Source organism: Salminus brasiliensis, chromosome 18, assembly GCF_030463535.1.
Source record: "Salminus brasiliensis chromosome 18, fSalBra1.hap2, whole genome shotgun sequence".
In the NCBI taxonomy this organism is placed as follows: Eukaryota; Metazoa; Chordata; class Actinopteri; order Characiformes; family Bryconidae; genus Salminus; species Salminus brasiliensis.
Window position 1 is genome coordinate 27,519,813 of NC_132895.1, and position 24,476 is coordinate 27,544,288.

At 37.9% G+C, this 24,476-nt stretch overlaps 2 protein-coding genes across 2 annotated transcripts; both read left to right on the forward strand.

The window, feature by feature from the left end:
• The first annotated feature begins 4,949 nt into the window (after positions 1-4,949).
• Positions 4,950-15,447, forward strand: vdac1 (voltage-dependent anion channel 1). Its single transcript, XM_072661274.1, has 9 exons — positions 4,950-5,056; positions 8,697-8,766; positions 9,593-9,642; positions 10,457-10,609; positions 11,423-11,475; positions 11,670-11,897; positions 13,351-13,501; positions 13,691-13,748; positions 14,419-15,447. The coding sequence occupies exons 2-9, from the start codon at positions 8,700-8,702 to the stop codon at positions 14,508-14,510; spliced, it is 852 nt and encodes a 283-aa protein (XP_072517375.1). The 5' UTR covers positions 4,950-5,056; positions 8,697-8,699; the 3' UTR covers positions 14,511-15,447.
• A 293-nt stretch (positions 15,448-15,740) lies between these two features.
• c18h5orf15 (chromosome 18 C5orf15 homolog) lies at positions 15,741-22,239 on the forward strand. Its single transcript, XM_072662289.1, has 3 exons — positions 15,741-15,850; positions 17,443-18,128; positions 19,748-22,239. The coding sequence occupies exons 1-3, from the start codon at positions 15,751-15,753 to the stop codon at positions 19,877-19,879; spliced, it is 918 nt and encodes a 305-aa protein (XP_072518390.1). The 5' UTR covers positions 15,741-15,750; the 3' UTR covers positions 19,880-22,239.
• The last annotated feature ends 2,237 nt before the right edge of the window (positions 22,240-24,476 follow it).

A 24,476-nucleotide genomic window follows, 5' to 3' on the forward strand; every position in this document is an offset into this window, starting at 1 on the left:
TTATAAAACATTTGATTACGTTTTTAGGCACCTTGCATAGTCAGGGCTTGGTAAAAACCCCTTCATAGAGTGCAATCGATTGTAAATGCTTTTAATTCTGGTTTGGGTTTTTGCTCTCCCATTCTTCCTTGTGAAAGGCTTTTAGTTCTAAAAGATCTTGCTGCACTGCTCTTTTAAGGTATATCCACCTATTTTTCTGATATTTAGATGAGCAACTGTGAGGGCCATGGCACAACCTTCAGCTTGCGCCTCCTGACGTTGTCAACTGTGGATATATATTATCTTGATGTTGTGATGTTAGGTTCCAGATTTTGCTGGTATTGCATTTGGGCAATGGTCTAGCCCTTCTAATCAATGCAGTTGATTGACCTCACTAACACTTTTGTCACTGAATGTGATGAAATCCTCACAGCATTGCTCCACAATCGATTCCTATCAATTCCTATGCAATCCGCCTACTTGAAAACAACTCTTCTTACAGTCTTTTCCTGCTGTGTGGGCATTTATATCTATGCTATTTAGCTGACGCTCTTATCCAGAGTGACTTACAAGGTTACTCGTATTACAGAGGTTAGGCCAATGCAGTGTTAGGAGTCTTGCCTAAGGACTCGTATTGGTGTAGCACACCCAGACTGGGAATCAAACACCCTAGCAAGTTGTAGTGTTGACGTCAATGTTCAGAGTACCATATAGTTGCTTTGTGGAGTCAGATTATAAATGATTATAAATGAATATATTGTTTACCAATGGGATTGATCGCGTGGTCTTTCCTCAATGTGATTAAACATTAGACCCACCAAACCATAGATGATTTTGTATGTTACAAAATACAGTAACAAAGGCAAAAGGTTTAGCATAAATCCCTAAAAATATCTATAGGGAGATTGTATGTTTAAGTCTGAATCGACAGTAGTCTCCTTAAAATCTATGTACGCATTTGAACCCTTACAGCTAGCAGTGAGTGTCGATGCGTAGAGTGTGTTTATACTTGTCAGTCAAGTCAAGTCAAGTCAGATTTATTTGTATTGCGCTTTTTACAACTATTGTCGTCACAAAGCAGCTTTGAATAATTAGTAATTAATACAAGACAGAGACAAAGAAGAAAGAAGAAATAACGTAAGACATGATGGATCAAAGACCCCCAGTGAGCTAGCCAATGGCGACAGCGGCAAGGAAAAACTCCCTCAGAGCTGGAGGAAGAAACCTTGGGAGGAACCAAGACTCACAAGGGGGACCCATCCTCCTCTGGTCAGAACTATTTAAACATTAATGATAAAAATTACCAAACCAGATACAACAGATATTTAATAATGGTGATATTAATAGTGGCAGATAGTTACGAGTCCATTTAGGTTTTAACCTGGTTTTAACAGGTAGCAGTGGTAGGCGGGTGAGCCGCTGGTCTGCTATGGGTGGTGGGTGGAGGGCCTGCTGGTTGGACCTGTAGGTGGCAGCTGGTTTGATGCAGGTAGAGGGGACCTCAGCGGGCAATCTTCCAGCAGGTCGGGCTGGGTAGCCATTTACTCAGAGAAGGTAAAAAGAGAGAGTTATTTCTGAGAGGAATTTTATGGAGGGCAGAGAAAGTTGGGCAGTATCAGAATGTGTCTGATGACTCCGGCAGGTCTGACTATAACAGCCTAATTAAAAGGAGATATCCAGAAGGTAACACAGACATGGGAGCACCCTGAAAACACCAGCATCTATCTGCTCCACCATCAACAAACCTGTGTAAGCAGCGTGACGACAGCTCCAGCATCTCAGTGTACTACAATTCCCTGGGTCCGCGAACCCCTGGACTTGCAACCTTTATCTGAGAAACATTAATTACTAAAAGCTAAACTAAACATATGAGTTTTCAGCTTAGATTTAAAGATTGAGACCGTGTCTGAGTCCTGAACATTATCTGGAAGGTTATTCCAGAGTTGGGGGGCTTTTTTAAGAAAAGGCTCTTCCCCCTGCTGAGGTTTTCTGAATTTTGGGAACTAGAAGCCAGCACCCTGAGATCTAAGTAGTCTTGATGGTTCGTAATATGTAATAAGATCCCGCAGGTACTCAGGAGCGAGGCCATGTAGGGCTTTATATGTTAATAAAAGAATTTTGTATTCAAAACAGAATTTAACTGGGAGCCAATGAAGTGCTGATAGAACTGGACTGATATGGTCAAATTTTCTAGTTTTAGTAAGGACCCTGGCTGCAGCATTTTGAACCAGCTGAAGTTTATTGAGGTTCCTGCTGGAACAACCTGACAGTAGTGCATTACAGTAATCTAGCCTTGAGGTAATAAAAGCGTGTACTAGCTTTTCTGCATCTTGTAGAGATAAGGAGTTTCTTAGTTTGGCAATGTTCCTAAGCTGCATAAAGGCTGTCCTACTAATATTGGCTATATATATATATATATATAATATTGGTCGAATGTGACGCCAAGATTTTTAGCTGCTAAACCAGGAATAATGGAAGCATCAGCCAAGCCTAACATTAAGTCGGATAGTTTATTTCTAGTGTCTTTTGGACCTAAAAGGAGAACCTCGATTTCGTCACTGTTGAGGAGAAGGAAGTTATGTGACATCCAAAGGTTTATATCCTTTACACAGTCCTCCATTTTCTGTAATCTAAATTTATCATCAGGTTTGGCTCATATATAGAGCAGTTTGTTATCTGCATAAAAATGGAAATTAACGCCATGTCTGCTTATAACTGAGCCCAGTGGTAACATGTATAATGTAAATAATAGTGGTCCTAAAATTGAGCCTTGTGGAACTATTTGAAGATAAATCTTTTATCTTTACAAACTGATAGCGTCCCGTTAGATATGATTTGAACCATGAGGCTGTGCCTGTGATTCCAACCATTTTCTCTAATCTTTCTAGTAATATAGTATGATCTATTGTATCAAAGGCTGCACTAAGGTCTAGTGGGGCTAATAAAGATACATAGCCTTGATTAGAGGCAAGAAGGAGATCATTTGTAATCTTCACTAGGGCTGTCTCTGTGCTGTGATTGGGTCTAAATCTAGATTGGAATTTCTCATACATGTCATTCTTACTCAGGTATAAGCAGAGTTGTTGGGCTACAGCTTTTTGTAATATCTTAGATACGAATGTTATGTTGGAGATGGGTCTGTAATTAGACAATACACTGGGATCAAGATTTGGTTTCTTGATTAAAGGTTTTATGACTGCTAATTTAAGGGTTTGGGGTACATGCCCAAGGCTAAGGGGTGAATTTACAATTGTTAAAAGAGGTCTGATTATAATTTGGAGTATTTCTTTTAGCAATTTATAGGGAATTGGGTCGAGTGGACAGGTTGTACAATTTGCTGAGGAAATATTTTTTTCTAGTTCTGGCTGTGAAAGTGGGTAGAAGGCTTCCAGCTTTTGTTCTACAACTAAGTTATGTTCTAAAACAGCTACACCAGGTGACGGCCATGTTTGATTTAATAAGCAGGGTTGGATTTGTTGTCTAATATTTTCTATTTTATTATTAAAATAGTTCATAAAAACATGACTGGTTAAAGATGTTGGAATCTGGTGTTGAGTATCTGCCTGGCTTTTAGTAAGTTTAGAGGTCTCACTAAAAACAACTCTGGGATTGTTTTTATGTTTCTCGATCAGCGAGGCCAAATACGCTGAGTGAGCTTTAATGAGTGTCTTTCTATATTGACTGAGGCTGTCCTTCCACGCAGAGTGGATCACCTCTAGTTTGGTTGTCCGTCATTTACACTCTAGTTTCCGCACTGTTTGTTTTAAGCTACGAGTATGATCACTGTACGACGGTGCGAGCCTTTTTAGCCATGTCATTTTGCTTTTAAACGGTGCTACTTTTTCTAAGGTTGATCGGAGGGTATTTGATCGTTTGTTAATTTAACTAGCTCCGTTTGGTCTGACGGAGTGTAAACTAAGGTCGATAGTGGTGGGAGGTTTTAAATAAACTGTACAGCTGTCATTGCGGTTATTGTGCGCTTTAGACAGTGTGTGTGTGTGTGTGGGGGGGGGCGAATTAACATTTTGCCTAAGATGTAGCTCAAAGGAGATTAGATAATGGTCTGATATTACTGAGCTTTTAGGTACAATATTTAGATGATCCTTGTCAGCTTTGGTTTGATTAAAACAAACCCTAGTGTGTGATTGCTCTGTTAGTACGGTTCGTCTAGTAAGTGTGACCACCAATGAAGTAGACCGAAGCCGCCTCAGCAGGTCTGGTGCGGTTCGTTTGAAGTATGAACAGAATGCGAACCAAAGACAACCCGTGGTGCACGGATTCACTCCTGCCCGCAAAATCTAGTATCAACCCTGCTCGCTTCATCACGGTTGAGTCTGCGTACAGATCTGCTCGCGTTTGTGCTTTAACTTCTTCTGTCTGACGGTTTAGTTTAGCGGGGCTCTGTTTCAAACCACACCCTACCCTACCTACCACACTGCAGTGTAGCCACCATTAGACATGCGTTCATTAGTGCAGGTGCCTCAGAAAGAACGTGAGTTGGGATGCAGCCACAGTAACGTTACATTTTTATCTGACATCTATTTGCACCCTGTTATACGTGCGTCATACGTCACCTTCCCCACTTTTTGGTTCGATTGCAAACATGTCAGTACGACCGCAAAGCAAACCAGGACTAAAACAATACATCTTTTTCTTGCTTGTACCGGACCAAGGCTCTTAGGCAACGGGTGTGCAGAAACCTTCATCACTTATCCGCTACCTTCAGTTTCGGACACAGTTTAGGTTAACAATATAACATTTTATAACATGTAACATTTGAATGCTCGGAACGTGGTTTTATGTATTAACGGGAAACGTTAATAAAACCATTGCCCCCATAAAGACAGTGTCCCTTTCAGAGGTCAAGGTGACAAAGCTGTAGATTTTCGAGATTTTCCGCGAGACTTGACTAAATCCCGGACACCGGGCATGCGCTGCACAAATAGCGTAAGAGGCGTGGCCGTGCTTGCAGATGTTCGTTACGCGTGTAGCGTAACCTCTCCTCCACACTCCTCCTTCTTACATCCAGACGACTGAGAGAAGTCTCACCGGGCCGAGCTGAAAAGCAGTAGCTAAGGTATGCACTGAATTTATGACCTTTATCTGTTATATGGTGCCATTACACACGGACTGGAGTTCAGGCGAACTGTACTGTGCAGTTTTTTTATCACTGAGTTGCAGCAGCGCAGGCTTAAAGATGCTGATGGTGGTGTGATGTTCAGCATGATGCAGTGCAGTCAGATAGCTCCAATAGTTAGCGTGTTACATACGTGACCACGGCCTGGTAACGTTACCGTAGCAGTGCAGTCAGGAAATGCTTGGCTTTTGGACGTATGGCAGTGTTGAGTGGTCAGGCGAATAAAGACGTAAGCGAATCGCCTTTGCTTTCCCGACTTTCTGCACAAAGCCGGAACCTTTCTAGATCATCCGCGGTCTTAGCCTTTAGTTCACTTAGCAAGGCAGCTAGCTAACGAAGCTAGCTAGTGTTGTGGCTAAGTAGGCAGATAGTAGCAGGACAGTTGGATGCATGTTGGTGTCTCTTTGGATACACATGTCCGTTATTGCCTCTGAATACATTATATAGCGCCGTATCTTATTCATCCAATGCGACGACATTGGAGAAATAGCACCAATATAACTAAAGCGACCCCATTCAGTGTGATGGAAACGCTTGTGTATTTGAAGTCATTCTCCTTGACATTGTAAACGCTGTAGGTCCACTCGCCCCGATTGCATCAGCTGCCAGTTATTCTTTCAGTCTGTGGTTGAAGGTTCGCTTTAAACCTGAACAGCAGGTTCAACTTGCAAACCTCATGGTAATATATTATTCTTGTAGCTTCATCGTGCCTGTTGTTCCTACTTTCGAGCTAGCCTTCTCCATTGGTTTTAGTTTCCTCTTACTCCAGTGGCTAACCTTGAGGCTTGGGACCATCCTGAATCCGTGAAAAAAACAGACCAGGAAAGGGCATTGATATTAAATGTGGACATAAAGTACTAGAATTAACTTGTGCTTATTATATAATATGCATGAATGAAACTACTGAGCTCCTACAGTATCAAGGTAGGTTTTTATTTATTTATTTTTTTTTTTTTTTGGAAATGTAAAGATCTAAAATTAATAATCTCATTTTTAAATCTATTCACTCAGTTTTATAATATGTTCCCTCAATTTAATAAATTGTTCCATTTAGGGCTGTTTCCGAATTTTTTCAGTTGAATCAGATTTAGCCATTCAATGCGTGCAAAGATTTGACTTCATATTTTTTTTCCCCATTTAGTAACATTTTTGATAATTTAAAAATCAATAATAACCAATATATAATGTCAATAGATAGAAACACAAGTACAACACAGAACAAGTGCTTACAGACAGTACAACACAACAATGTTGGTCTGCCATATGGATTTAAGAAATATTAAGGCAGACATCATACATGTGTTTAAGTTTTTTTTTTTCTCCGTTTAAACATTGAGCAAGGCCCTCCACCCTCTCTGCTCCCCCGGCACCACAGCAATGGCTGCCCACCGCTCCGTGCGTGTGTGTTCAGTGCATGGATGGTTTAAAGGCGGAAGCCAGATTTCATCCGTGTCCTTCCCAAATGGTAAATCAGGTTGTCTTGTCTTAAAATCTCTTCAACAGGATCTGCCTACTGATAATTTTCTGAAAAAATAAATTAGTCAAGATTTTAATTATTTTAGATGAAAAGAAAAATTGTAGGCCTGACAAATTTGTGGCTTTGGCCTGCTTTGAAATGAAAATTTCTTGTCTTGTACATGCTTACTAGGTGACTTTGTTTTAATTATTTATTCATTTACATATAATAAATAAAAAAGCTTAGGTTTGTACTTGGTGTCTTTTTTTCTGCATAACAAATAGCCTAGTTTAAAAAAAATGATTGTCCTGGCCTATAGAAATTACAAGGTTAACGCTGTCATGAAAAATATTGTAATCATGCTGATTCATAATGTATCCATTTAATCTTGTATCCACTTAATATATCGTATGCGTAAATCATGTTCTGTTCTATATAAGCTGCTGCACTGTTGTACGGTACATTCTGATACTATGTCTGGCGCCACCCGAGGCCAGATAAGAAACATATGGATAAGCATTAGCTATAACAGAGCAGTTACTCACATTGTTCCTAGTTATACTTTCCTGTCTTATGACAGGTCCAGCAGATAATTATTCTATTAGGTCAAAATGCTGTAATTTCACAAGTGCATGTGCCACCTGAAAGTCTTAATGTGAGGTGGATTTCTGCTGTTCAGCGGTGTAGACCACTTGTGCAGGGCCAAACCACTAGTCTGGGAAGGGGAGTTCTTAATGCCTGTGTTGACTATCTTGGCATATTACAAATGACAGTTACTGAAACCTGAGCGGATTATGTTGTTTATGTTCATTATGTTGTAGCTGTTTTATTTGTACAAATATTTTTGCAATAAAAGAGCAACAAGGTGTTAGAGGAGAGGACCGTATGGCCACTGAATCAAGGCAGACACTGAAATACAAGTAGATTTGATGATTTGGTTTGTCATGTGCAGCCATTTCTCAACATATGTACAATCCTCACTTGTCAAAATGAAGGTAAAAGTGCTAGGAAAGGTGGAAATGAATAAAATGTGGCCACTTCACCTCACCACATCTTATTCATTCCAAAGGAGAGAGCTGCCACATGCGTGTGGTGCATTAATGGTTGCGTTCCGTTGAGAGTAGCCTTGCCGTACGGCAAAAAGCTGATAATGGCAGTATCTGGATTTCCACAAATGAAAAATCTTTTTTCTACCAGAATATTATTTTGCTTCATATAATAGAGTGGCAGTAACTGTAATAATATATATATATATATATATATATATATATATATATATATATATATATATATATATATATATATATATATATATATGGAAAAATATATATGTCCGGGCAAAACTCCCATTAAACAACTTACTGTTCACACTGCCCCACAGATGTGGTGGCACATGTGACAAAAATGAATTGAAATTGGGTCAGTTTTACCTGCTGTGTGAACATATTGAGTATCATTACTCTTCTTTTGTCAATTAAGACTTTTCTTAATTTCTTAATTTTTTTTTTTTAACTTGAAATGGGGACACAGGGTTGGCTAATGGGAATAGCTTAGCATATGCTCAGCAGCTACACCTTAAATGAAAGTAATGTGAAGTGATTAGCTAGCTTGTAGCACCATAGGAGGTCTAGCTTGTCAGACCAGATCAAGTCAGTGACATTAGTGCATACTGTTCCATGGGGAGTATGCAACTTAGTCCTACTATTTAAGCCTCCCTTGTTCCAACAGAACAGCTATGCTCTTTTGTGTTCATAGTGGAAGACTTGTGATTCGGTAACCTCTGGCTGGTTGGGTCACCTTAAAAAAACAATTTCCAGATTAAAAACTGAAGGCGTTGTGTTTTGTGCTGAGAATGAATTTGTTGCTGTATTGTGTAAAAATGGCTAAAAGGAGATATAGCAGACAATCAAATAGTGTCTCCTTAAATCAACATGCTGTATTTGTCCAGTAACTCTAATGTGCCCTATGACTGATTGTTCTGTAACAATCCACTTGTTATTACAAGAGCACACATTCCATAACGCCATTCTGTTTAGTTCAGTTCAGTTCACACTGGGTGGGTTCCTTTTCAGCTCTGTGGTTTCTCTTTGAATGTAATTATGTGCTCTCTGCCTTGTTTTACAGATAATGGCTGTTCCCCCAACTTACGTTGATCTAGGAAAGTCTGCCAAGGATGTCTTCACCAAAGGATATGGTAGGAATTGGTTTAGATATTTGGTTGGGATCATTGGTTGAGTTGGGAGCTGGTCTTGTACTACAGTAGTAACAGTAGAACAGGAAACGCACTACTCAAACACTTACTAAGCCTGGCAATTAACAGGTTACAAGGAACAAGAGTGAATACCCCTGGTGGAAATAGCTGTGATATGAATGCATACAGTTGCTTGTTAGCTTGAAAACCTACACCCCCGATGTAGTGTGGGATTTGCAGATCAATGGTGTGTAAATAGGACAGTGATACGTGACTAGTTTCAAGTGCTGTATTGGGCACAGCATTGAAGTAACAAACTGAATGATGTGGATGTGTTCAGATTAGCCAGGCCACTGAAAATAACTGCTCAATAACTATCACTGGCAGTTGATACTTACAAACAGTGATTCATACTTCTGATACAAGGTCAAGGGACGAATGGTGGGGTTAAATGAGTTAGCTAGTAGCTTGGGACATTAGTGACATTTAACATTCATTAAGTACCTTCTTAAACTGTTCCTTGTGATAACCATATCCGGTGAAATGTGTGACTATATTCTTCACAAATTACAAATATTACAAAAAAAAAGACAATTTCAGGAAAGGCGCAACTCCTGTTTACTGACTTTTGTGTCTGAAATCTCACTACTAAGTATTTGGAATGGAACAAAATAAATTCAGAAAATTTAGAAAAGCAGGGAATATATATAATTCAGGTTAACTTTTAATAAAATAAACATGTGAAGTCGCTTCTGTTGTTTTCTGAAACCACACAGTTGTACTGGAATGGGGTTTACCTATTAACTAATTTATCCCTTCTTTCATCAAGGCTTTGGTCTTATCAAGTTGGATTTGAAAACAAAGTCAGAAAATGGATTGGTAAGTAATCAGCTCTTGCATGAAGTAGTGCTTGAAAAAAGTAACTTTGTAATCAGCTTTCATAGCTGTCTTGCAAAAACCTTGCCAATTTAAATTATTGCTATTTCCTTTTTTTGGACATAATTTAAATCTGGCAATTTGTCTGTACACTGTGTACAAATTCAATAATAAATTAATAAACAGAAATAATCCAAAATCAATTGTAATCAAAAGCTTTTTACATTTACTTCCATTTAAAATGAAGTAATTTTGTGTGGCTTTTTCTTTTTTCCTTTTAATTTTGTAGACACAGGGTTTTTGTGTGACCGCAATGATATACATGTTGTTTTATTACTATTTATTTCCTTGTTCACATATAGTTTGAACTAGCTTGAATAGATCAGTATAGAATAACAGATCGAAATAACAAGGTGTAGGTTCTTGTTGCTACTAGTAAACTTAGGCACTTTGCTCACAGTATGACCGTGGCATCATAAAATACAAATACAAACATGGAACTGGATGTTCTTTACATCATGTAAATGGCTGTTCTTTGTACTGAACAATAATAGTTGTATTTTATTTCCAGCCGATGAGATAAGCTACTGCTGGTGAAGGGTTCTTATCACTCAGCTAACATAACTGAAGTGCTGCCCTTAATATGGCTGTCAATGAGAACAGCTGTTGGTGAGGTGGGCCATGCAATGCAAGCATTTGAGATCTAGTTCACAAAGGAACTAGTTAAAGTAAAGGTTGTGATGCTGTCTATGAAGTGTTTATGTACATGGCACTTTGAACTTTAAGTTTTTTTTTTGTATTTTGCCCCTGACTGTAGGAATTCAAAAGCACAGGGTCTGCAAACACAGAGACCAGCAAGGTGTCAGGAACATTGGAAACCAAGTACAAATGGGCTGAACATGGACTGACCTTTACTGAGAAGTGGAACACTGACAACACCCTGGGAACAGAAATTACTCTTGAGGACCAGGTGAGAGGACCATGCCTTTATCCTATGAAAGGAAATGGTTTTGGTGGGAATGGCAGAAAAAGCTAAATTGTATGCAGTTTATCCCTTGCTCTAAATGTGGTCATTGAGAAAGGATGGTATGGTGTTTCTTTAGTTTTGCTAAGGGTGCTCATACATTTATCTTGTTGTAAAATGATTTTTTTATTTTTATTTATTTATAAACATTTTTTGGACCAGTTTTGGTAAGACCTTCCTACTTGATGGCTATATACAACTCTAAAGAAGTAAATAGAGAATCAGTCTTGATACACCATGGCCCAAAGTACCACCAAAATTGAAATGTACCACCAAATTACCCATAACGTTCAGAACAAATTGTGTTGCGTTTACATTGTGTCAAAATGTAATGACTAATAGAAATGCCCTAAAATGACTTATATGACTAAATGACTAAATATTTTTATGCTGACCTTAAAGGTTTTTCCTTCCTCTTGTAAAGTTTGCATTTTTGAGGTTTTTGTGTGAATGCAGCCTTGTAACATTTTCAGTTCTTGTAGAATTTTGTTAAAACAAGTAATTTTTCCAACAGTGACAATTTTATTCAAATAAAACGCACCCAAGAGGTTGAACATTCATGTTACGCTGCTTTGTCTGATGATGAAATGTGGTGATTTCCAAACAAGTGCTGGTATTTATTGTCTGTTGTAGTATTATTAGAGCTCTGTTGTATTACTACAGTGTAGTAGTATTTCTTTAAGATCAGAAGGCTAGCAAATCAGCTAAATACTCTTGTCTTAATTATAGACTATGGTTTGTTCTCTCTGTTGTCTGTAGCTGGCCAAAGGACTCAAGCTGACATTTGATTCCTCTTTTTCTCCAAACACAGGGTATGATGCATGAAATGTATGTTTTTAGCAGTAGATAGGAATCTTCTATAGAAAACATACCACACATAGAAATATGTATCTGTTTAGAATGTTCACACTAGTTGTTTGTCTGGTCTATCGGTATGTTCTACATTGTTTTGACCACTACAATGCTACAAACCCCTGGATTAAGTTTTCCTGATTTCTTCACTTAGGAAGAAGAGTGGCAAGATCAAGTCTGGCTACAAGCGGGAGCACATCAATCTTGGCTGTGATGTAGATTACGACATCAACGGCACTGCTGTGCATGGTGCAGTAGTGGTGGGCTATGAGGGCTGGCTTGCTGGCTACCAGATGACATTTGAGGCGGGGAAGAACAGAGTCACCCAGAGCAACTTTGCTGTAGGATACAAGACTGATGAATTTCAGCTCCACACAAACGTGTAAGTTACAGATCACCACCAGAGCCGTTTCAGTGAGCTTTAGTAACAATTCCAGTCTCTGGATGTCTCTGGAGGTCTCTGGAATTGTACTACAGAGATGGAACCCCATTCTTCCAAACAAAATTCCCTCAGTTGGTATTTTGATATGGTGTTTTGTTGACTGCTCTATAGGAGCCACTGCAGACACAACTTTTCTTAATCAAGTAATAAGAAATAAACATTTGCCATTCTTGGTCAGGCTCGGCTGATCTGACTGATTTGTGTGGTATAGGGATGTGGCAAAGCACAGCTGACAAAATCTGCACCAATTTGATTTATATGAGGAACTGTTTGCTGTCAGTTGTACATTCTCACCTGAATCTTGCAGAGGACGCAAAGGTGCAAGAATCTCTCTAAATGACCCACATTGTTCTAGAATATGCTGATATAATTGGTTAAAAATTAAGTTAAATTAAGTAAATCTGGTAATTCTGTATTGGACTGCCCTAGAATCAGCTATTTGGCAGTGTGCAGTTTATGCAGTTACTATACACTAGGAGTACATTGAAACATTAAGATAAGATAAGATAATCCTTTATTAGTCCTGCAGTGGGGAAATTCTCAGTGTCACAGCAGAAAGGGATAGCAAGACACTCAGTTACAAAAATGTAGATAAATAATTTGCACTATATACACAATATAAATAAGATTTAAAAAAGCAATAACAATATTATTTACAGGTTATTGCAAATGACTCTTAATTACGGGGGGGGGGGGGGGGGGTATTGCACATAGTATTTTTGCATTGAGGGATCTCTGTTCCCTGAACATGTGTGCGTAGTTGAAGTGTGTGTGTATGTGGTCCGCTGGGAGCAGTGCTGGTTGTGGAGTCTGTGGAGTCTGTGCAGCAGGAAGGAAGGACCTGCGACCATTGTGATATTGCAATGCAAAAAACCTAAAGTAGAGAAAACTAATTTTATTAGTTATATAATGCAATGCATTGTTTGTAAACCAGTTTGCAAACAACCCACTACAGCAACTCCACCTGCCTCCATATCCAGTTATATTAATATGCACCCAGAACCTGTCATCAATTTCATTAGTTTTTTTCACATTTTTGAAAAACCTGCCCTCTCTCTCCTGTGCCTCCCAGTGCCTAGCCTGCTTGGTCTAAATGGCAGGTTATTTTTATCCTTTTTTACCTCCAGTCAGTTGAATTGGATTTGTCGAGCTTTTGGCCAGCGTAAATTACGCTACTGTTGTTTGCCTCTTGCTGAGACAGACCGTACCTGACAAGTTGTATTCATTGGTGATGTCATTGGCACGATTGCAGTGTTTAAGATGATGGAATGGGATTTTGAATTTAATACATAAATAGATTTTACATTTTGGAGAATGTTACAGCTTATCTTTGAAATTCCATATAATTTCAAACATATGTTATATATTTTTTTTTGTCTTTTTTAAATCACAGGAACGATGGAACAGAATTTGGTGGATCAATCTACCAGAAAGTGAATGACAAACTGGAGACAGCAGTGAATCTGGCCTGGACAGCTGGGAACAGCAACACTCGCTTTGGCATCGCTGCCAAGTATCAGATTGATGCCGATGCCTCGTTTTCGGTATGTTGTGTCTGTGCTGTTATTAAGCCTTCTCGTGGGAGGTGCAGTGACCTTCACACTGTCTGGCCTTTTAATATGACCCAGATTAACATCCTTCTTGAAGAGTGCTCCTGATCCTATACTGTGGCTCAAGTCCTTAACCTTATATGCTTATCTTAACTAACTGTAAATTTGAAATCTGTTCGACAGGCCAAAGTGAACAACTCTAGTCTTGTTGGTCTTGGATATACTCAGACCCTAAAGCCAGGTAAGTAAACAAATATTTGAATGCACTTGAAGTTTTCACTGTGAGCTATGCAGCCAGAAGATATGAATGTCAGCTTCAAGAACCGAAAGTCTTTAGTGTTTTTCCTTCTCGTCCATTTTTTTTTTTTTTTAATTTTTAAATTTTTTAATATATTTTTTTTTAAAGAAGGTCTGTAGCAGGACGGGCACCCATCCTTTCAACCAGTGAGGGAGCAAACACATTTTGCACTATATACAGAACTTTATTATATATAAATATTAAAACAAATATTTAAAGCTGCCAACGGGTGAATTTATTGATTATTAGTAAGTTATTGTTTGATGTATACATGGTATGAATGCCTATTTACAACCCTGTAATTTTACCTCCGATTAAAACATGCAGATGTTCCTATTGTTGGAAAAAACAAACAATAAGCTTTGCTTTTATCAGCTGATTACAAATACTTTATGGCATAGACATGCACACCTAGATGACCATATAGGTATGCAGTGTCTAGGTATGTATTGTCTAGTATTTGTGGCACTGTGCTTCTGTTGCTTACAGAAGCCGCATAGGGTTCAATAGGTTAATAATTGACAGTTGCCATTTCTGATTACTTAGATTTGTTTAAAACCCTAGCAAAACCTAGATGATAAGAGAACTGCCTAACATGTCTGTTTTGACCCAGGTATTAAGCTGACCCTCTCTGCTCTTCTGGATGGGAAGAACATTAATGCTGGTGGACACAAGCTTGGTCTGGGCCTGGAGCTTGAAGCATAGGAATGTGAGGATTGCTGCAATCCCCCAACCTCAGAAAAAGGAAAAAGATGAATAGATACCCCTACACACCTTTGTGTTTCCTTAATATGTGCGCCAGTGGAGAAGAGCTTCTGCATTTTCAAATCGGTCACAGTTGAACAGCAATGTTTAAAGGATGTCAATTACTGGCTCACTTTTTCAACAACAAAAACAAAAATCGAACGAAAGAAAAAGGGAAAAGTATTGCACTTAATTGGTCTTATAAACAGTAGCTGTAACAATTGATGAAGATTTTAAATGTTTCATTTCACCAAACACATCTGATCAAACTAATTTATTACAGACCTGAACATGGAAAGGAATATTTTTTAGAAATATTCCAGGGGTTGTGAATGGCCACAACAGTTATCCAAAATATTTGTAGAAGTTATTTAGATACTACAAAGATAGTTGCTAGTACTTATGAACATTCCTTTGCTCTATGGAGGCAAAAGGGAGTTATTTTCTGGAATCCAACCTCTGTAAAAATGTTATATCAACTATAAAATCGGATCCCTGATTATGGCTGGTGTACTTGCCCTTCACCTCTGCAGCATTAGACACCAAACCTGAATACATTTAGTGTTTTTGTCTGTCTTTGTGTGTGAATACTGCACATGTATTTTTTTTTGTTACATACAGCAAAATATTGTTTTACCAGTGTTCTATGTTATCTGTAAGGTTTACATGAAAACTCTTGTCAAATGTCCCTGGAAAGAAGGGATGGATAATGCATCCTATTCACTGGCCAACATTCTTATAGCAAATGTTTTTGGATTGAAAAAAAAACAAAACAAAAAACACTGTACATTTTAATAGGGGGCGTAGTCTTCCGATTTTGCAGTAGACTCAGAACACTAGCTATGTACTTAGCATTATTGTAACACCCTTAAGTTCAATAAAAAGTGATTTAAACAGGCTCCGTTTACTCTTCTTCCTTGGTTATCGTGGTATTTCTTCTTAATTGTATTTGTCCTTTTGGCAAATTTATATATTATATACATTTTTATATTAATATATTATATAAATTTATTTGTAGCTATAATATATACGCATACATGTGTGTGTGTGTGTGGTTGAGGGAGGTCTCTCTCTCTCTGTCTCTCTCTCTCTCTCTCTCTCTCTCTCTCTCTCTCTCTCTCTCTCTCTCTCTCTCTCTCTCTCTCTCTGAGGAAAAACCGTACAGATCTGACTACAACCCCCCCCCCCCCTTCACTTCAAGATGGCGGCGGTGACGAAGATGGAGAGAAAGTGGTCACTTCCCTTTTATTTTGTAGCGATCATAGCCATTTTACAGCTCGGACTTGTTATTTGTAATAACGGTAAGTTGTGGTTTGTAACGTCGTGTTTTGCGGTGCGCTGAAAATACGTTATAATTCGTTTTTCAGTGTCGTTAAACTTGTTTAAACGCCTCATTGCTAGCTATAGCTAGCTAAACACAGCTAACCGACCCTGAATGGAGTCGTGCTACGTAGCATCTTATCTGGTATCTAAAATTTGACGTTTACGCTAGCTAGCTGAGAAATACATATCTTTTGTCGTGCTTATATAACATTTAGCGCTAGCTATAAACATTTAGCTAGAGCTTTGGGTGGTTAGTGCTACAAGAAATATGTGTTTAGGATCTAATATATAGCTACGTTTTTTAATGTTGTCAACGAGCTGAAACTGAATCTACTTGGCGCTGGCTAACGCTGGCTAAAACTGCAGTAACGTTAGCTAGCTAGCTGATACAGGTTGTAGTAGCTGTTTAAAAGCTTGGTAACAGTGAACGCCTAGACATAAAACACACCCAAAGGAGTGTGAAGTCAGCGTAGCAGTTCCTGTTTGGATCTCCACGTCCACTGGTAAGATCTAGAGACAGTGCTGTGAAAATGCTGTTTTTACATGTTTGTCACATTGAAATGTAATGTAAATGTATTCCTTGTAGAGTTTTGAACACCTAAAAGTCTGAATCAGTGTTTTTGTTACATTGTATACATTTAATCCAGTAAGTTTCACATTGCAATTTGGGACACAAACTTAAGAATTCGCTTGATGAGTTGTCGATTAGCTCTTGGGGAAATTTTGGTAGACCGGCCACTCCTGAAAGGGTTCACCACTGTTTGAGGTCATCTCTGTTGACAATGGCTCTCTCCTTGCTTCACTGGAGTCCCATAGCCTTAGCAGTGGCTTTGCATGCGTGTAGATTTAACTTACTTTGTTTCACAACTGTATTTAAATATCTTTAGATTGTGGCATCATGGGCTTATTGTTGAGACCTTCAGGTCTGACATTGCCAGACAGGTTCCATTTAAGTGATGTTTAGATTAAGCGTGCCTAGCAGTAGTCATGTCTGCAAGCTGAATTTGGTTAAACAACTAAAATGTTTTATATGGGTTTTTAGGCTTACTAGGTAACTGAATCTTTAAAATCTTTCTTATATTATATTATACTTTTATATTTAGTGTGCAAAACAAGAAACACAACACTGTAGTTAAGGTGTGTCAAATTAATGCTAGATAGGAAAATTATTGAGCTTATGTAGCAGTTCTCAGACATAACCTAATCAGTTTATTAATAAGTAACAGGTATAGATTTCCTCGCTTTGGTGTCGCAATTATGTGCATTTGTGCCTGTAGGGGTGCTCACCCCCAAATTTTGCATGAATGCTATGATACAAAGCAGTCTTATATTCAGTATGAATAGCTCTATTGAACCTATGAGTTGTACGTAAGCACACAAGGATAATCGTGTTGCCTGTGGCTAAATACTCATGGGTGTTCACCCAAAATATGAATTGGTTTCTTGTGGAAAAACCTCTGCTAAATGTTGGTGGATGTTCAGGTTTTACTATGAATAGCTCTTTTATAGTCAAGTATAAAATATGTATTCTACAGATCCTGTATATTAACAAAGAATGCACTTTTTGTAGTTGAACCTTCTGTACCCTCAGAAAAACAAAACGGCTCAGACCCTGAACCAGACAAGACCCTCATATTCACATCAACGCATGACAGGAACATCTCAACAGTGCAGTACTTGGAGAAAGTAAATGAAACTAAATCCACAGCTGATGGTACTCATCTGAATGCCACCACCACTGCAGCAGCCACCACTGCAGCGCTACCTACAACATCGACCTCATCCAAACAAGCCAGTTTGGTGAGTTTAGAAGGCACCAAGCCTACTGCGCTGAAGCCAAATGAGGAGACGGCAAGCCCTCGAAAGCCCACTAGCACTCCTGAGGCCAAACCAGTCAGTCCCTCAGGAAAAGAAGAGCCAGGACCAGCTTTGGAATTTGAATCCACTACCTCTCCTGCTGAGATTGACCAAGAAAACTATGATGATGATGACGATGAAGAAGATGATGAATACATGAGGCTTCCGGATAACACTCAAAACGAGGAAAGCCATATTTTCAACCAAAACTTGGAGGAGGAGGATTTTATCCAGGATATTGATAAAGACCTGTCTGTGAAGCAAGGGAAGATTGATGTTCACATGAAGGACACAACAATCTACAACACTCAGGATGAAGACTCTCACTTTTTTTTTCACCTGGTCATAATTGCTTTTCTTGTGGCTATTGTTTACATCACGTACCACAACAAGAGAAAGGTATGTAATTCCTTAAAAAGTCCACCATTAAACAGTAGCATCTCTAAAAGCAATCTCTGAAACTCTGTCTTTGCACATTGTTTACTCTCCTGATGCCCAGTCTCAAAACATTTCTTTTGTAGTGTTTTTTGTGAGTGTTGAAATAGCAGCACCTTCACCCAAACAGTGCTGATATATGATATGTCTGACCAAAAGTCATTTTATATTAATATAGATGTATTAAGCAATAGGTAATAAGAAAATTCTATACATAACAGGGATAGTGTAATAACTGTTTAGTTTGTTTGTTTTAAAAGTAGTGCACTATGTGGGGAATCTAGAATGGTTTGAGACAGTGCTGATAGTCTCTACCTATACATGAATAGAGAATAGAGAGCTGTGCAGATTAAACACTGTGCACCTGTACAAAGATTGTGTGTTTTTTTTTTTTTGTTTGTTTGTTTGTTTGGGTTTTGTTCCCTGAATTTTTTTTTGTAGACAGCGTCACTGGGATGTGTGTTGGGTTCTAGTTTCTTAACACCACTAACTGGATACACACTCAGCCTAGTACAGTGAGTATCGGAACACAGAAGAGCAAACTCTACTGGCCAAACAAAACAGCAGATTGTGCATACCATACTTAACCACGACCAAAAGTACAGCATTAACAGAATCATCAAAAGAATCTCATCAAAAGTGGTGGAGTTTTAGCGCTCTGTAAGCACCCCTTTTTGGCTGTGTTTCCATTCTGAGCTCCAAAGTACCGTTCTTTACTGGATTTCACAGACTCTTACAACTGGTGCTCAATATCCAAAAAGCGAAGTATCTTTCATCTTAAGAGACAATAAAGGGAACAAGAGGCTTGCGTAATGGTGCTTTACCATGTTTGCTTGGAAACATCCAGATCCGCCCTGAGTCAGTATCACCCCCGAAAACAAGGTGTCTATTTCTAGTCCTTGGTTAGCTTCTTGATGTCATTGTCAAATAATGGGTGCTAGTTATATATAGCAATGGGATGGTAAATGTCATCCTAAAATGATTACAGTTCATGTAGTCTCACATCAGTCAATTTGAAATATGATTATATTAAAAGGTTTTACATTAAAAAGTAGAAATTTAACTTCCAACATGGAAATAGTTGCAAAAAGAACTGGTATTTTTTTGTGCTTAAGGCATCTGCTCAAATGTTGCAGGCACAAGTAGCATCTGTTCGTAAAATGACAATACTGTCGCTGCTGGCATACATAAAATCTTTAAGCTTTCTGCACATTGTTCCTTCCGCATCATCGAAGGAACATAACGTTGATGTTCTACTAACATCATTGTACAATTTTATCTTGCATCTTATTAGACAGAACATCAAGACTTTTTTTGTGCCTTCCATCTGTTGCTGCTTGGCAGAATGTTTATATTAAAGGAAAACTTCAACACAACAATATGACTGTCCAACAGACTGCTTTAGTGTCCCAACAGTGCACAAATGTGTAGGACTTGTGTAGGTTAATCCAGTTCTTTTTGTTAAGTTGTATTTTCTAATACCTGAGTCAGGCGATCAGCATGTTGTTTGTGATTTGAATGTTTAGCTAAGGCTGTTTTGATTAGACTTAAATGTGTGTGTTAACTAGTTTTTGCTTGTTTAGATTATGCTCCTGGCTCAGAGTCGGCGCTGGAGGGAAGGCCTTTGCTCTCGCAGTGTGGAGTATCATCGGCTCGACCAGAACGTCCACGAGGCAATGCCCTCACTAAAGATGACCAATGATTACATCTTTTAAATATCTGCATAGCACAATGAATAAACCGTTTATGAATGATGAATGCAAACCGCTGATTTTGCGCACATTGTGTTGCTTATTTAAAGAGAAGGACACGTCATTGTGCATTTCTTTCTTGACTAAGCAAGCAAGGCTTTGTGCAGCAGGGACCGTTATCCAGTGTGAGCAGTCTTTAACAGTTGGTATTCTGGGTGTTTTGGGCTGTTAATTTTATGGAGGAAAGTGATTTTTGTTAGTAATTTGTTAGAACAATATTCTTTGGAAAACCTTTTTGGGTGGGTGGTGAGTAGTGTTATTATGTATTGGTTAGTAAGGTTGCGCCCATGTAAATATTTGCAATAGAAAATTTAACAGCACTAGAGTGCTAATTCCAGTTCCAGGGTGATGGTTATGTAATCATAGCACTATGATACTCGTCTAGCTCAAAGTTCTAATTCATTCAAGTGCTCTTAGTTCTTGGCAGTTGTCTTGGAAGTAATTTGTTTACAAATTTGTTTCCCCTCCTTGGAATCTTACAAATTGTGACTTAAACACTTTTGTGACTTTACCTTACTTTACTTTAATCTTTTTTTTCTTCTTTGTTTTATTTGGTAGAACTTAACTTTTGTTGCCACAACATTGAAACAGAAGAAGAGTGTCATGCTTTGCTATGCAGCCTTGGGGCTGGTCCCTTTTGTTATTTTCTTATGGCTTCAGTGAAGTCCCTTGCATCACCAATACTTTCCTGATAATCATTCTCCATTGTTCTGTGAAGGGTGAACCTTGTCTTAAATTATATAATAAGTGGTTGATTTTGTTTTGTTTAGTTACATTTCATTAAATGTTGCAATATATGTCACTTTAGTAACTGCTTTTGAGCGTTGCCAAATGTCATAACTTTTATTTATCTGCTTATCACTATGATTGTCTAAAGTGCAACTCAAATACAGTGCAGTCTCTTAAGTAGTTAAGCTGTGACGGTTTGGGTTTGGCTTCTATTGGCATTTATTTAAGGTTTACACATGCAGCAAATTGAATAGATTTATAAACTTGATATGAATAGAAAAAATGTAAACATCATATCTAAACACATGCCTAAAGTTAAGTATATGTGTATGTTTTAAAATTCTTCCAAATAAATTCACTATAAAGGGTTGTGTAGTGATGCCATAGGACATGCTTGTGTTTCCATTTTTGTAAAAGTAATGTGTAAAGGTGAAGAACCCCTTACATGAATTGAAAGGTCATTTAAAATATTTTGGTAATATTCACACTTCTCTTTAAACTGGACCCAATTGTCATAAAGAACCATTTATAACACCTTTGTTAGATATGAAGTTGTGCAGTTGTTCTTTACATTATCAAATTTTCCTAATAAATGAACCAATAGAAATTCTATAAAATCACCATTGAAAGAAGGTCTTTTCCTTCTGTAAAGTTGTCATTCTGGGGATGTGAGGCATATTCTTGACACTCTTATTTCTAAATTGTTTTATATCTGTTGTGATGGAGCACAGAGCCAAACAAAGATCTTATCACCACATTACTTACAGACTGCACTGTATAGCACAATGTACATTAGCCTTATTCATGTGTATATATAACAGAAATAACTGTCTGACATAATTTGATCTGTCATTGTTTTTCATTTTCATACTAGACAGATTTTTGGCTTAATAGTAATCATTGTACTGCACTGTACACACAAGCTCGAGAATGCATTCTCTTCACGCATGTAACAGTATAGTAAAGTTAGAGAGTCATTGGCCAAGGCTGTAGAACATTTCCTAAACCTTGTCAATAAAGCACAAGTGTAAATGGGCATATTTATTGCCTCTTGTTTTAAATGATCATTTTACTTACTTACTTACTCAACTTACACTAGCAATCATTTTAACACTATTTTCTGTACATGACTTGGGTTGATCAGAAGTCAGGTCATTTTCAAAGTAGCATGAAATTGTGCTGACGAGGCTAAAATAATAATGGTCAAAATATGTGACTAGTCTATCAGTGTAAGGTAATAAAAAAAAAAAAACATGTAAAGGTTATGGAAGATTATTTGTGCTCCGTGTTCTATATACTTGCATATTTACATACACATCAAATACACACAATTTATGGAAAATAGAAACAGAAAGTGCAATATAAAGGACCTTTTACACTTTTTTATGACTAAAAAAAAAGGCTTATCAAGTTTTGAAAACTTGATTAAGAAAATGTGGAGGTTCCATACATATTTGGACAAAGAACATTTTTCTAATTTTGATTCTATATAGTGAAATGCATGCTCAATTGGGTTGAGATCAGGTGACTGACTTGGCCATTCAAGAATATTCCACTTCTTTGCTTTAATAAACTCCTGGGTTGCTTTGGCTTTATGTTTTGGGTCATTGTCCATCTGTATTATGAAACGCCAACCAATCAGTTTGGCTGCATTTGGCTGGATTTGAGCACAGTATGTCTCTGAATACCTCAGAATTCATCCAGGTACTTCTGTCCTGTGTCACATCATCAATAAACACTAGTGATCCAGTTCCACTGGCAGCCATGCATACCCAAGCCATTACACTGCCTCTGCTGTGTTTTACAGATGATGTGGTATGCTTTGAAACATCCCACACATTCGCCATACTTTTTTCTTTCCATCATTCTGGTAGAGATTTTTTTTTTTAGCAATCTAGTCCAATCTAGCCTTTTTATTCTTAAGGTGAAGCCTCTGTATTTACTTTCCTGCAGTCTTTTCTTTATGGTAGATTTGGATATTGATACACGTGATACTAGTGTATCCTGGAGAGTGTTGTTCACTTGGTTGGCAGAGACCATGGAAATTATTCTGCGATCATCCACCACTGTTGTCTTCCATGGGCATCCATGGGTCTTTTTGCATTAATGACTTTCTTTCTTTCTCGGGATGTACCAAACTGACACTCCTTATATTGCAGCAATTTCTCAGATGTTTTTTTTTCTGTTTTTGCAGCTTAATGATGAACTCATAGTTTTACCTGCATGGAGACTCCTTTGGCTGCATGTTTTCTTCACAGCAAAATCTTCCAAATGCAAACATCACACCTCAAATAAACTCCAGGCTTTTTATCTGCTCAATTGAGAATGACAGAACGAGAGGAATTGCCCACAACTTGTAAGTGGACAAAGAGTACAGCAGGGGGTCTTAAAATCTTCTTAAAATGAAAAATATTGTCATTATGTAAAATTCCATAAGCAACTTTGGTTGGAGGACTTAATTTAAAGTCATGCTACTGAAACCCCCTGTGAAGCCCTTGGTAAGTTTGTGTATGTGTATTATAACCATTATATCCAATGCAATGTGTGTCCGTAACCACTTGATGGCTCTAGAATTCCAGGAGATTAAGAAATAGGTATGCAGGTGTTTTGCAAATAATGTCTTAAAGCTCTTGAGCCCCAAAGGCAATACAGAATATAGTTGTAAGTCATATATTTTGTCACACACACAGAACTGACAACATTGTTTTCTCTAATGCTATGATTGTACTATAGCTTATATTTTAAATGACATCTCCAAAAAGAAAAGACTACAGCAGTACTTTGTTGGACATTTGAACATCATTGAACATCAAACTGAATATAAAAACATGATTTGATTTGATAAGATTCTCATTCCAATCAGATCCATCCAAACCGGTTTCTCAAATAAACAAACATGTTGGAAACCTGAGAAAAAATACAAAACAAAATCATGCCGTTTGTATTTCTACTATATTTTACTGTACACTATAACTGCTAACTAATCCATCAGATAAAAAACAGCTATAATAAACTATAAATTCTATAAACTATAAATTCAATTATTAGGATTTAGTCTTAAATAAACTTATTAGAAACTGATTAGACCTGAGTATGCAGCTTTAAATGAGTCTACTCTTAATTATTGTTCTACATAACCTATACCTACATGGACATCTTAAGTGTATCATTAAGACATGAGTTAAATTGAACCCTACGCTCCCAGGTAGCTTCAGTGAATACTGACATAACTTATTGATTTAAGCTGTAGACATAATGTTTCAAAGAATTAATTCATATATATTTGTAAATGTGTTATTTGATGTATACATAGTCAGATGCTGCTTAACAATCATTTTTACAACCTTGTTATTTTACGTGAGAATGAAACACAACTGATTTTCCTTTTACAGGGGGTTATAAAAAATATATGCTTTGCTTTTATTGGCTGGTTTACATTGCTAAGACATCCCACAGCAGCATAGCCTAGTTTTGTAATTATTACAGTCTTATCAGACTTCTTTGACTTTGCTGTCATGCATGGCTTGCTCTTCTTGGCCAGACATCACACACTGCTTGCTCTTCTCTGCAGACACTGTATCCAGTTAGCTTCACTGGTTTCTCTGCAACACGCGCCTCGCTCTGCCTGGGCTGGTCGTTGTGCAGATACCCGCAGCAGCACTTGCTCCATCCTCTTGGTGTCAACCCTTCTCTGAGTAATGCCTCACCCACTCAGTGGTTTTAGGCTTGCTTCTGTATTCTCCTAAGGTAGCCGTTGCATTTAGCCTTGAAAATCTTTTGTGAGTGGGTTGTATTTTGGGGGTAAAAATATAACACATCAAGATTATTCTGT